Source organism: Notothenia rossii (assembly GCF_949606895.1).
Source record: "Notothenia rossii genome assembly, chromosome: 1".
Taxonomy (NCBI): domain Eukaryota; kingdom Metazoa; phylum Chordata; class Actinopteri; order Perciformes; family Nototheniidae; genus Notothenia; species Notothenia rossii.
The window spans coordinates 68,806,857-68,822,287 of NC_136912.1; the positions used below are offsets into that span (position 1 = coordinate 68,806,857).

General features: G+C 39.7%; 1 protein-coding gene across 2 annotated transcripts in view; it reads left to right on the forward strand.

The window, feature by feature from the left end:
- gmds (GDP-mannose 4,6-dehydratase) overlaps positions 1–15,431 on the forward strand; it is a 204,337-nt gene that overhangs the window by 25,840 nt on the left and 163,066 nt on the right. For both annotated transcript variants that reach the window (XM_079680043.1, XM_079680042.1), the window contains exons 2-3: positions 10,045–10,089; positions 14,143–14,230. In XM_079680043.1, coding sequence (XP_079536169.1) covers positions 10,045–10,089; positions 14,143–14,230 — 133 coding nt within the window. The remainder of the gene's footprint in view (positions 1–10,044; positions 10,090–14,142; positions 14,231–15,431) is intronic.

A 15,431-nucleotide genomic window follows, 5' to 3' on the forward strand; every position in this document is an offset into this window, starting at 1 on the left:
TGAATATAACAGATGTGTAATCAGTGTTTCCCCTAGGATGGAGTCGTAGCAGCGGTGCTAAGGCACGTGGACCCAGCATAATGTGAGCGCGGAGCGCGTGGAATTTTTTTGTGTGCGAAGTGCGCCACGCCAATTTGTTTCTGTGTTTATATGTAAAGAATAAATGAAAAATCTCTACAAAAGACAAATGCACTACAAAAACAGAAACTTATTGACATAGGTGATAGACGTCAAAATTACTTCAAATGTATTAATTATTGTATGAACATGTTTGAATAGGGGGGTGGAAGTCACATCCTCTAGGGGGGTCCGGTATGCCCCCCCCCCCCCCCCCCCCCTGAAGATTTTTTTTGAACATTTTAAAGTAAAATGGTGCACTTTGAGCAGAATTACTAGAGACCTGGGGCCGTATTCACAAAGCATTTTATCTTACCGCTAGGAGTGCTCCTAACTCGCGCTAAAACATTTTACGTAGAAGTTTCTTCTTAAAAGTTATTCACAAAGCCGCTGAGACCTACTCATACTAAGGATAAATCACTAAGAGTGAACTAAGAGTGACGCGCCGTTGCTATGGATTACGTCGATTCTCGTTTAGAAGCGGTCAGTACGGTGATTGGTTGTTCAGAGCAGGCGGTCTCGGTGAAACTCATCCGCAACATCCCACAAACGAGCCCACTAAATCACAGAAGAACAAGGAAATAGCCTAGGCTAGAAATGTATTCCTATCAAATAGTTATGGACAGTGCAGTTAGCAGAATACACGCATGATGACAAGTTTGTGCAGACCACGATAATGACGTTGTATATGCACGTTAAAGAGAGAGAGCAAACAATAAAAATACGTAAATTGCATTAAATCAAGGAGGCAATTAAAAGCACCCTGCAAACTATTATCCAATGAGCATATTTCCAGCACTTAAACACTTTCAATAACAGCCCATACCGCCGTTCAAGTCCCCCTATCATGATGAATGAAAACAATCTGCGTGTTGATGGAATGTACTTTCTTTCTATTGACGAACACGTCCTCATCTTTTGATGGCGCAATTATTTTTATGTGCGTCCCGTCAATAGCACCGACCACACCGGGCATACCTGCAATTGCCATGAAGTTGGCTTTGATCCTGTGTAGGTGTTGATTGTCCAAAGGAAACCGGATAAACTGTTGGATGATATGTGGTCTAGAGAGCGCGCTGATGGTTTGGTTTATGGCACGGCTGACTGATGGTTGCGATATTCCTAAATCGTCGGCATTGCAAAGTTGCATTTTCCCTGTTGCTAAATATCGTAGTGTTGCCAAACATTTTATTTCCGGACTAATAGGGTTATTCCTGTTAGTCGGGGATGTTATTGCATCCCGCACTAATTTCACAACAAGTTTGATACCCTCATGATTTAGCCTATATCTCTTGATCAATTCACAGTCTTCCATTGTCTCCAAAACATTTCGTCTCGCAGCCATTTGCAGATTCTTTGTGAATAGGTCTTACTGAGTTAGGAGTCCTCTCGAGGACTTTTAAGCTCTCCTAAACTTAGGTGCTACTTTTAGGCCTAAAATACTTTGTGAATTGCTCTTAGTGAATAAAATTAGGAGTCCTAAATTTAAGACTGACACGCCCATTATGTTTAGGAGTTTCTCCTAAATTCGCCAGTTAGGAGCTACTTTTAGCCCTAAGATCCTTTGTGAATACGGCCCCTGATCTAGGGGGTACAACTCTAAAACACCCATATGAAAAAGATCGGTTTACATTTTAATAATCAAATAAGTATATGAACATAACCATTAACCTACCATAGCCAATAACAAATAAATGTAACTTATTTTATTTCTGTTCATTCATATCTTATTTTACCTAGTTAACATTGATTTATTTATGCATATTTTTGTATCTCTCCAACTTTAAACAATATTTTTGGATTACTGTCCTATATTATACATTGGAATGATTTCAAACCCGTTTGTATTTATCCTAATAATTATAAAGGAGGGCCTTGGAAATATGTGTTTACATAATTTGTGGTCAAAACGTTTGAGACCCACTGAGATAACTTAGACTAAAATTAACTATCTAAATACTCAGAGAGTCCTTAACCTCACTGAGCCTCTCAGTCTGACAGGAGAGCTCTCCTCCACCCTGGTTGTAGAAACATCTACTTCTTATATCCGTTAACTCAGCTAGCACCAGATTCTAATAACAACAGCACCGGTCCGGGTGCGCCCTCTCTCTCCCTCGCTCGCTCTCTCGCTCCCTCGCTCGCTCTCTCGCTCCCACGCTCGCACTTTGGCTGCGGGCGCCTGATAAGCCAACATCCCCCACTTTCATCACTTACAGCGCCCATCGTACAGGGCAAATGAAAAGTGCAACCGGAATGAAAAGGGTGTTACATTTACTTAATTATGAATGTTGTTACATCAAGGCCAAAAATTAGGATGAGCGCCAACGGTCAAAAATGTTTTTTCCCTCCCAGAGCTACCAGCGCAGCGCTCCCCAGATCTGGCGCCCTATGCCAGCAATCGGCCCTGCCTAGTACATACAGTGGCAATGTCTCAAGATTTTGCAAAAATACACCTTTATTGAACATACAGTAACACAAATCCACATAACAAACAATCAAAAATGAAAAAGGGTCGCCACTTATTATTATTTTAATAATCTTTTTTAAAGTAAAACAAAACAAAAAAATTCATTTTTTTTTGGGTACCTGGCTGGCGCCCCCTAGCAGCAACACGCATATTTCAGCAGCGGCGCTGCGCCACCACTATTTGTATATAGGGAAACACTGGTAATGGATATTACAGACTCTGGCCCAATCAGTTCAAACATGTACTCTTACAGTCAGTGGTTACACCTGCAATAATGGATTGTTTTATCCAGCTGGGAGCAGGAACAGGCTCTGAACAAATTTTTTAGGTTGATGCATGGAATTTGAAAGCACATATTACAGGAAGGCAAGTACCAAATTGACTTTATGACTTACTGTTGCTACTGTGGTGAGGAACATTTATCATTTTAGAAAAGGTCAGTGTGACTTTCACCTAAAGCAGGAGTGTCAAACTCAAATAGACAGTGGGCCAAAATAAAAAAATGACATGAACACGATGGTGAAATGACAAAATTAGAGTGATGTTGTCAAGGGTGTTTGCTATCATGTTACTCTATGGCTTCCATTGTTGTAGTTTCTTTGCATGAAGTGTGTGAAGTTGTTTTTCATGGTTACAATGGAGAAAGGACCAGTACCCATAATTCACGAAAAGCAGATCCTGAAAGTCAAATATGCCCAAGTCCTTCAGTGGGGTTTAGCGACTGACGATAACACATTGATTGTAGTAAGGAAGTTCAAAATGTGATATTTTTTTCCGTCAATTCTAGATTGAGTTTATGCGATATTGTCAGTGGATATTTGCTTGACACAGTGTTATCTCGTTTAGTGCTTATACGTTTGACAGGTTATTTTTCTTTACTGGTTTCATGTTATTTCTTTCCTTGTGTCTTTTTTTTAATTAATCACACTTTATCTTGCTTTATGGCCAAATGCTCAGTAATGAATAAATCCTCAATAATAAGGAACACAAAAATGACACAACATAATAGTGCCTTATGGGAAATTCTGTTGTAAAAACAGTTTTGTTTATTAACTGTGATGCAATTCCGATTTTTGTAAAGCTTATTTTCATGCAAGATATTACTCTGTGTGTCAACTATAATTTGTCAGACGCTCCAGATGCAATTTAATATGGCTTGAACATTCCATTAATACATATGGTAAAGTATACATATCAATATTCATATTGGATTAAGAATCAGATCGGCTACATGAAGATTGTATCCATATTGCCTCTTCTTGAATCAAGAATCATGTAGTTGCTAGAAATTCAGATTCACTATCCCTTTCACAATTTATCGTGCATTTTACTCTAAATATCAGAACAATATACAAAGTAAAAACTAACCATTGAGATTATAAACTCTTCAGTAAACATTTTCTGGTGTAATACATAAAGTAAGAAGCAGGGTAATTCTTTTAAGACTTCGATACAGTCAGACTTCATTTTGCTGCTGATTATTGGAGAGAAGGCAAGTTCAAGGCACTTTCACATTAACTTCACTTTTCTCTTTCCTTCCTATCTTACATACCGTCTATTTGTATATACCACCTACAGTCTGAGTGTCTCCACCTACTGATCTAGATTAGAACTACCTTTGAACAATCAGAGCAGATTGGGCTTTCTCGGAAGGGGTTTGAAGAGACAGGCGCTAAAATGGGAACGGTATCAGGGTGAATAGATATTCAGACAAACGGTTTGAGATACATTGTTTTTTTTTTACATACCTAGAAATAAGATTCTATAATATTTTAAACTAGATAACACTGTTTGCATTTTAAGGCATGGCTTCTTCTTAAACAAGTTGACACATCATGAAGATGTCAGAGACATTTGCCTCTGTGGTTCTTGGTTGGTGTATGGACAAGTGTGTACGTGTAAACAGGTTTTTGTTGTTTATGTGTGAGAAGAACAGCATGACAGTTTCAAAGTGTCAATTTCCAAATAAAAACAAAAATAAATTGGCTGCAGAGACTTGGGGATTGTTGCATGGTTGAGGTGGACGATCCCAGAATTCAGCCAGTATCCCCCCAGAATCAGAGGTCTTGAAAAGTCATTTTCAAGATCTCACATTCCGTTTGTCAAGCAGCACTTCAGAAAGCTTCTTCTCCCTTCACTGTCTTTTTAAAAGAATACAAAACATAACGGTGTTAATTTTTATACCACCGGTCCGGGCATCTGTTTAGACCATCTCAGGAGTTACTAGCGGGGTGCCGGGGTCACAGTGATGCCATAAATCGGCTGGCTAACTACTGTTCATACATTTCATGGCAGCATGCTGCTCAGTCTGAATGTTTCTCACTGCCTTCTCAGTGTGAAGTATTGGTGAGATGGTGTGAGGTATGAGAGACCACCTGAGTGCCAAGGCACAGTTAATAGCCGTGCTGATAGTGATGTTTTACGATCCAGGGTTATGGACAGGACAGGTCTTGCCTCTCTTTTCAACTTTGTGTTGGCTTTGAGCTTCAAACGCTTTTCTTGAGCTGCTCCATTTGGAAAAAAAACATCGCTGCGCTGTGATACGACCCCTCACAGCTGATTGATGCTCGTCCTGCAAGCCTCTTTTCTTTATTCTTTGTTACCGCTTGATACCGCTCTCAATCTTTCCTCCCTCTGTTAGCAGCACAGGATAGAATCCAAGCAAGTGCCAGCAATAATAATCATAAAGCTAAGAATCCGTGCACACATCTCCTCTGTTGCTCATAATGGCTGCTGATGGCTCCTTAAAGGTTGATTTCCGCTGTGGATGAAGTCTCGTAACTTCCACAGATATAGATGTCAGTTCAGCTGCAGCGAACACATAGATATGTATTTTAAATCCATTTTTCTTTTAATAAATACTTTACATTCAGTGATCAAAGTCAAGATTACAGTAATGTGTATTGACACCAGGAAGCTCTTTTTATGTATTATAGCAGCACGCCTGAGCCTGTGCTTGAGTCAATAGGAGAGATCCAGACTGAAGCAACTGTTCCTACTTACTGCCGTGTTACTGTTTATGTGAATGCACATGTGATCAAACCATATTAGGCCTAATTGCAGAGCAGTGGCGTGTTTCGGAGCTTCTCATTGCGGTCTAATGAAAGCACATTAAAGTGATTTATTTGTAGTTCACTTCACACACAATGATAAATAAATATTTGGCCATGAACTCAATGTTTGCATAAATTCCAGAATAATTCCTCCAGTCACACATTACACTCTTTTAATTTTTGTAAGGTATTTTTGCTTGAATGATATGCAGATGGTTTAAACCAAATTAGGTATTAAGGTCACCGAGCGGCCCTAGTAATGCTATTGGTAAAGAGCCCAAATCATTCTATTCCACCAGCAGGGGGTACTAAGCTCATAGTGCTGGGGTTTAAAGAAATCACATACTCCCTTCTTCTCATCTCTGTAGCTGAAGGTCTGATTATAGGGTTAATAGTGAAACAGGCTATACTTGAATGCATTGTTTATTTTCACATTGTTCATTATGTACCCGTTACATGCCCCAAATTCAGCGGTTATAGCTTCTTAAATGTGAACATTTGCATTTTTTTCTTCCAAATGAAAGACCACTGAATATCTTTGGAGTTCAGAGTTGTTTAGACAAAACAAGCAATTTGATTTGTTAAACTTGTGCTATGGAAAATCATGACATTTACAGACCTTATGCTTGATCCAGAAAGGACATGGATACAACAATGGACAAATACAGATAAATATAGTGAGCAAAAAAGGTATGGAGAAGGTTTTTTGGTAAAACAAACACACCTTTGTATCTTATAGATAAGTCAGATATTGTATCGGCAGTACTGAATTGAAAATGACACACACACACACACACACACACACACACACACACACCTTTTGATATTGATGCATATCCATCCTCTAAAAGAAACCACTCGATGATGATGTGATAATGATGATGGGAATGTTGATTGCCGCTAACGACAGCAGATCTGATGAAAGAACATTGTTAGCATTTTTCAGACACATGGACTGATTTAGTCTAACATCAACATCAGTTTCAGCTTTTCCCCCCCTCTGTCCTTTCCCCCTCTTTTGGTCTTTTTTAATTTGTAAGTCTGAGTTGTCCTTCCTTACCCTTCTAGTTTAACAGAACTTTGATCAAAGACACATTCATTTTTTTTAAGGGTGATGTGTTTCGTTCTCTATTTCATTGTCAGGAGAAAAAAACTTACTTTAAAGTTTAGTGTTTATTTATGAAACCACACACAATGATATGTTTCCAAATAACTTTAATACACACTTCAGTCTTTAAAATGTAAAAAATTATGTAAAGTTAGTTGAGCATCACATTAGAGAGAACTCACAATATAAAGTGTATGTAGAAGGTTTTACACTTGTACCTGAAGGGTTGTTTTCACAGGTTTGTCCCCTGCAGAAAATGATTATGATGATAATAGACTATAATGGGTTTACCATTTCAAATCGTGTAACCCTTTTGTTCCTAAACCAGCCTTTTGGCTTGTATTAAGTGGAGTGATAGAGTAGACGCATACTGTGTTAGATACCAACATGATACTTGGAGGATTTTTGTGGTTTGATATTGACCTGGTGTGTGTGTGTGTGTGTGTGTGTGTGTGTGTGTGTGTGTGTGTGTGTGTGTGTGTGTGTGTGTGTGTGTGTGTGTGTGTGTGTGTGTGTGTGTGTGTGTGTGTGTGTGTGTGTGTGTGTGTGTGTGTGTGTGTGTGTGTGTGTGTGTGTGTGTGTGTGTGTGTGTGTGTGTGTGTGTGTGTGTGTGTGTGTGTGTGTGTGTGTGTGTGTGTGTGTGTGTGTGTGTGTGTGTGTGTGTGTGTGTCTACCCTCTCCAGCTCCCCATAACAGGAAACAGCAAGGTGAGGCCAGGGTTTATGGGCTAATACGGCCTCAAAGGAGCTTCTTGTTTTGAAACAGAGCTGTAGCTCTTCAGGCTGGTTTTCCATATTGGTCTGGCGTGGAGCGCTTTGACCCTGGCACTGGGGCAGGAAAACATGACACCGGCCATAGCTTTGAACACCGTGGGGACGGATGAGGGGCTGCCAGTGCCTGTGCTCAGCCCCCCACCCCCGGATAAGGCAGAAACAGGTTGGGCATCAGTGCCAACGACCACACAACCTGAGAGCTCAACCTGCAGAACTATAAATGATCTTGAGAATACTTTTAGGTAGTACCGAGCCATACATTGTTTTTTATTCAACTTGTAAAGCATACACTTGCTACTTGTGTCTCTGTTCAAGAAGTTAGAATTGTTTAGCAAATCAAGTTTAACTTCAGGGCGAAACAGCAGAAATGCAAGTCTAAATCCAATAACTGTTATTCAGGAGGGTACAATTAACAACATCTTTGGCCTACACATTCCTCAGGGTGTTCATACAGCAGCCTTTAGTTATATAGAACAATATAAACAAGAAAATACCTATTTAGATATTCCATAACTTTGAACTGCATCTCAAACACTTCCTCAGTGGATGGGGTTATCTCTGAGACTGGCAAAGTCTGTTAGGGCTGGGCGGTATGACAAATATCACAATCATTTGGCAAAATACATCGATAGCGAAAGAGCGGAGGACGCTGTGGTTGACCGCTCTGATATAATATATAAACCATGATAATTTTGATACATTTTCCTCACTAATGTGGGTTGAATCAGGACTATTTGGGTAACGGCAAATCTTTTAAAACGGCTAAAAAAGCCTCGTAAATGCTGCCTTTTTACCACCAGGAAGACAATTACAATATTACCATTTCAAAATCTAGGGGAATATGTAGTGTAATCTGTCATATATTGCCCAGCCCCAATGTTAGATTATACAATTCTGAAGTATTATTTTGCATAAAAAATTACTTCAACGATTGATCAATTATCAAAATAGTCGAGGATCATAACAACTTCAGATGTTGGGTGGCAGTGGTGGCCCCGACTGTAGAGCCTCGCCAGAAAGGGGCCCTTTAATGCAGCTTCAAACATGACTCTCCTGCCAGGTTGTTGGGTGTCCTCCAAGTTCTAGCCCCTGTAAACCCTCTGCTCACTGCCCTCCACCTTGACGGTAACCCAGGGAGGGTGAGTGTGTGTGTGTGTGTGTGTGTGTTGCATGCATATACGTGAGGGGGATTGAGGGATGAATGCCATGACTAGTTCGGAATGTTCCAGAGTGTTCTAGAATGTGCGGTCGGAAAGTCTGAGTAGGGAAAAAAGACGAAGAGTAACACGGGTGAGGGGAACAAGACCTTATTGACAGGGCACACACACACACACACACACACACACACACACACACACACACACACACACACACACACACACACACACACACACACACACACACACACACACACACACACACACACACACACACACACACACACACACCAAATGATCCAAGGACTCAGTATTCAGCCACAGTGTGGAGGTTTGAAGAGTGTTCTGGTCCAACACCATTTAGTTTACATTAATAAACAGTGACTTGAACAATTTACAGGTTTACTTTCAAGCCAATCACTGGTGCAGTGATTGGTTTGAACGTAAACCTGACTTTTAATCTGATTATTCTTGATTAAACTGGCTGCACCAGCCAGTTTAATCAAGAATAATCAGATTAAAAGTCCATTTAGAAATGTTCTGTTGAGTTAACCCCGAACATTCTCTCTAAAACCTCCAATATAACACTACATTTGGACATATATTGGCGTAATTCTCAAATGAAAAAATGAGCACAACTGTACCTATTTTACAGAAACCAACTTGTGTTTCATTAAACATATTTTTTTTCTGAACTTTACACTCATTTCCTGAACAGTTTCTGGTCTCTAATCTCTTTCAGGTTACATTTGATCCTTTTATTGTGTACAGATTTTAAATAACAATTGTCTATACATTTCGACATCAAACACACATGCTAGAAGCACATTTCTTTATAATGTTACCATGTTCTGAAAAATGTGATTGTACTCAATTTGCAAAACATGTCCACTCTTGATCCACCGTTAATATTGTGTATAAGTCTCAAAATGATGATTTCCCCCTTCGGCCCAGAGATCTATGGATTGCTCTGGTATACCTCCTTGTTTATTGTTATACACAGATATGATTAGCAAATCATAAAACTGCATAGGTGGAAAATGCAAAAATAAGTAGTGATGTGATCACAAAAATCACAGCACTTATTAAATCCCATTATATCATTAATAGGTTATGATAATCATTCAGGGTTGTTATAAAATTAGTGAGTAAAACACTCGACAAAGATAATGCACTTAAGAGTTATTTAAGTAAAATTTGTTACACTTCCTGATTTAAATTAATTCTGTTCGCCCCAACCTGGGCAAAGATGTTTTGAAATCACGTGTGGTTAAGTTGCTGTTATTCAGTCAGTCAAAGAAACTCTTAATGTCATGTATTTGCAGTGCTCTTTTACACATTTTAATCAGCGTTGTCTTCTTTCTTTCAGGATGGTTCCTACCTGGCTGAGTTCCTGCTCGCTAAAGGCTACGAGGTGAGAGAGAAATCCGGAAGTAACAGTATAAAGAATTTATCCGGTGAAAGCTCAGACATACACACACACATACACAGAAATGAATGCAGACGCTCGCCAATGCCAACAAACACAGACATACACACTGAGCGACATTCCCTCGATAAGCGTCTTCCAGCCACAGCGGTGTGTGGGAGCTCCTGAGGAACCGTGACGTAACGTGACTTTGTACGCAGGCTGACTCACACCTCACCCTGATAAGGCCCTTTGTGCTGCTTCAAGCCTGTTGACCCCTCACCTTTTACCCCTGGGTCACACCATTAACAGGGAAATGGTTGTTTTTATACGGCCATACGATTGAGGTCACTCACTTTCACCTGCTGCTCGATGTGTTTTTAGGAGCGCAGAGAGTCAACAGCCTGTGGTTGCAGGCGGAGGTTAATAAGCTGTTACTGCTACGTAAGGCTTCGGCCTGAGCTTCACACCCATGAAAAGTGACCATACATACAGTACAACACACTTGCATAAGAATACGTGTTGCACCAGGGCACATTGTGTTTTCCTGACAGTAGCTGCATGACATCATTTCCCTCACATACCTTCACCCAGCTTCAGCTCAGCCTGGAGAGGAAGTGGACTGGGTCCAGGTTGGAGATGCTGCATGTAGAGGGGGTGGGGGGGAGGCATTAAAGAGGAGCGTGCAGGCAGGAAATACACAGTGAATAAAGGAAGTGAGGTTAGGGCACAGCAGCCTCCCGCTAACGGACTCCCCTTGGATCAGGTTATGTTATCTCTCCTGAGCAGAGCTTCCTCACTACCCCCCCTCAGAACATGGAGAACAGATCCTAGATCACAGGCAGCATTAAAAAACAAAGATAGCTGGAGCCATGAGTCACAATACTGTTGTTGCCAACTTTAGTAAAACACTGTATTTGCCAAACAAACTACTGATAATACAGTTAACATGACAAGCTTTAGTTAAATTCAGTGTTCATGACATTGAGACATTGTACACAAACCCTAAAATGTAAGATGAGCCTAGAAATAAAACTCTGGCTTATATTAAAGTATATTAGTATTGTGTGCCTCTACTGTGACATGCTTAACCTGTTAAGCCCCAACATCCGCAAGCAACAGTGTCTGAGGGCTTCTTAAGATTGAATAAACTATGAATGTTTCATATCCATGTAACGGGAAGAAACTCAGCTAAATGATATGAACCATTTTTAGCACAAAAAAACAAGACTAACCTGAGCCTCTGAATTAGCCCTGAGCGAAAAAATGCTAACGCCATTAGCACAGAACTCACGGTATAAAACCCTTATTACTTATCGTAAATGCACATCCAACCCATCGATTAGCATCGTGAGATTACACAGATTCGATAGGTATCGGTATCATCACTCCATGATCAAAACTTGCGACACGAGAAACCTAAACAGACATCACAACACGTGGCATTAGGTAGTCAACACGGCAATATGTCTTGCCTTTGTTGTCTGATCAAAAGTTGTCTTCAATGGCATTAAAACGATAAAAACGCTGCTATAGGTTAATCCAGGGGTGCCCAACCAGTCGATTGCGATCGACTGGATGGTCGACCGCAATGCACTTGAACGCATCAAAGCTTTGTGATTGGCCGGCGTGACCCCATGTGTCGGGGCGTGGCTGGTGGGCAGTGGGCACTATTTCGCTGACGTTGTCCGTGTCAACAGGAGTGACAGTCCGCAAACACACAAGACCGCAATTATGGCAGAAGCATAAAAGCCCAAAATATATCATTTTCACTCCGAGTGGGAGGATGATTATTTTTGTATCTATTCCAATTCAATCTGTCTCATCTGCAATGCGAGTGTGGCTAATTTAGGAGCGGCATTTCAAAACAGTGCACAAACGCTACGAGACGGAATTCCCTCCTAATTCTGCCCTACGCTCCCAAAAGGGGAGGGACCTGAAAGGACAGCTAAATGCACAGCAGTCCATTTTCACCAGGCCCAACAACAAGAGCAAGGCTGCTACCATAGCATCTTATCTTGTCAGTCACATTCTTGCGAAACACATGAAGTCTTTCAAAGACGGCGAAGTTGTGAAAAAAGCATTCGTGGAGGCTGCCGGCGCGCTTTTGGGGGACAGTAAAAATAACAGTAGCATTCCAACAGGTTTTTGATAAAATAAAAACTCAAGTTAGATACCGTTATTAATTAGCTGTACATTTTAGTTTGTTTGAACTTATTAATTATAATTATTGTACAAAATGGTATAAGAATGCAAACTTAAATAGATTTTAGTCTATTATCAATTCAGGTTAAGAAACTAGTGTTGCTTGCATCCTATTTTAAAGGCATTTCTTTTTATACTCTACTAAAATGCAACAAAAAAAGGGTTTTATTCTTTTAATTTTGCCTTTTTTTATTGCACTTTGGCAGCAGATTCCTGTGTAGCTTCAAATCTGAGTTGTCTTATTAGTAAGCCTAATTTATACTTTTGTAGCAACACTATTTTTATATAATGGCAAAGAAAGGGTTCAGAGTATTTTCTTTTCTTCCTGTGTCATATGTGGCAGCACTGTTCAATGTTTCTAGAAAACATTACCCACTGTAGTATGTGACGTGTGAATAAACTCCAACTCTGTATCAACAACACTGTTGTGTAACTTCAGTTAAATACTTGTATGTGTGTAGATTAGAAAGAGGTAAGATAAAGGATCTGCAGTATTTTATGAAGTATTAATCATACAAAGGTCAGTTTTATACAATAGAAGTGTGTATTTACCTGGTAGTAGGCTGTCAGTAATGGCTACGCCTCTCTATTTGGACTGGTAGATCTCGGAAGACTGGCAACTTTAAAAGTAGCTCTCGGTTCAAAAAAGGTTGGGCACCCCTGGTTAATCCAATGTGTCTGTGTTACTTTCAAATGATTTAGCAATAAACCTAGTTTTAATTTTTCAGATTTCAGAGCGGAAGATGGGCAAACTGCGTGCGCATAGCTCTCATTTCTCAATGGTAACGTGTGTATGTGGAAATTCCCCTTCGATTCTATTGGCTCTAACGGTTAAAAAGAGATGTCAATCATCAAAATCTCCCCAGAGGTGTGCTAAACCTTTATGCTAAACCTCTAAAAATGTCAAATGTCACTTGTTTTGCATCAATCTTGATACAGGATATTATGTTGTACTTTGGATTCCTAAAGGTGTTAGTCTCCGATCCCATAATCCAAGGGTGGTTTTCACTATAAGTAATCTTTTATTTTTGACAGACACAATCATTTACATTTTTTTACTATGTTCAATCTGAATTTTCTTTAAAATAAAAAACATCTATATTGATTCTGACTTTTCTACATCCAACTCACAGGTTTATCGTTGCTTTGAGAAAAAAGATTATTAATTTCCCCCTTTTTAGAAGTGTAGTTATGGTAATTTTTTGTTCTGGAAATGTCATTTTCGAGGCTGAGACCTGAAAAACAGGCTTGGGGCTTAACAGATTAAATGCTTTATTGTTCAAGAAGTTCTTTATTTTTCTCAGTCCAGTCTAACCCACTACACGAAAGGGGAAAAAACCCTGAAAGCATAATAGGGCCTCTTTAGGTAATAATATGAACTCAACATTTTCATTGGAAAATTACATTTTCATATTTCAATACCAGATTGGCTCCCCAACAGGATCCTGGATCTAATTGCAGAACCATTTTAATTCTGAAACCATCTGTTACAAAATGGGATCTTGACATGTGACCATAGAATAGCTCTTTGTTTTATTTTAGATTGCTGCTGGCTGGGGTTAGGGTCAACTTTAAACAATGAGTCGCACCCATTAGCTTCTTCAGTACATGTGAGGGTAACTCAATGCTTTGTAATAATGAAGAAATATTTTCTTGGGTGGGTGTTCTTTACTGTTTAGGAGCTGCACAAAATTAGCAACAAAACACACAAATGTGTTTCAAGAAAATATTCAAGTTTCACAAAGTTAACAAAGCAAGGTTATAGTTCTAATAATGTTAATCTGCAGTGGTGTAAATATATATTGTTGTCAATAAAAGAAATATGGTATAATAAAGCCTCTCTTTTTCTCACAGGTTCATGGTATTATGCGACGCTCCAGCTCTTTCAACACGGGTCGCATTGAGCATCTCTACCAGAACCCACAGACGCACACCGAAGGCAGTGAGTACCCTTTTCACACCATGACGTCTCCCCAGAGAAACTATTGGCAGATGAAGACATAAACCACACATGTTAGCAGATGGGCAATAGAAAACAAAAATCGAATTACACGTGAAATACATATATTTTTAGGTAGCTCTTAATGCTAAGATGTTTACTGAGTGTTCATTTTCTGACAGTGGAAAATCTAGCGAAACAGCTACTCTAGAAGCCTAGCAGCACGCTGGCTTTCACGCTTACAGCAATGACCATGACCGTGTTTCCATTGAGTCTGACAGGTGTACTGTATGTGCGGTTGCAATAATTATTTTTCTACTATGGCGAAGGCATGGATTGGCCTGTGCCTTTGTTGGTGGTAACATTGGTGAGGTTGAGGTTTAGCCCCTCATCACTACTGGCTTCAAATGAAGTAACTTCAAGATGGCGGCTCCCATATCTGGGGCTTTTTGGCTAGTTCATGCTCTAGGGCAGTGGTTCGCAACCTTTTTTGTCTTGTGTACCCCCTGAGCCTTTTGTCATACCATGAGTACCCCCTCTCTCATACGTGCTGATGATCCTTCACAAGTAGAACGTAACTGATTATTGAATGAAAATAACTTTATTTCATCTCCTTAATTTGAACATCTAATTCTCAGGAATTTTCTTAATTTGAACTTAAATCACTCAATAAAAATGAATATTTTGCCTTGAAAATAAATAATATAATCAAATAAATACATATGAAATCATAATAATCAACTTATCTTTGCTATATATCTTGTAACATTTAGGCTTAAACCTGGAGCCCCTTTGAAAAAGTCCCCTTTAAACAGGCATTTAAACTTTAATTCGGGAACAAAACACTTAGCAAAATAATATCCAGAATCAGTATAGGCCTAGCAGTTTCTTTTCACCAGTCATGTGAGCTTTAATGAGACACTTGAGCTTGCTTGTCTTTCATAAGCTTTGATAGTTCTGGAGGCAGTGTGGAAACAGCTGTGACCAGGCTGGTCTCCACGTCCAGTCTGTTCCTCTGCTTGGTTTTGATGTGTGTTAAAGCTGAGAAGGTCACCTCACACAAATAAGTAGAACCAAACGGCAAAAGTTCAATCAGTGCATGTTTTCCCAGTTCAGGATATTCCTTCTCCACATCACACCAAAACTCAGTCAATGACTTCTCAGCATATGCCATCTTCAGGCCACGGTCAGATGATAATTCCAT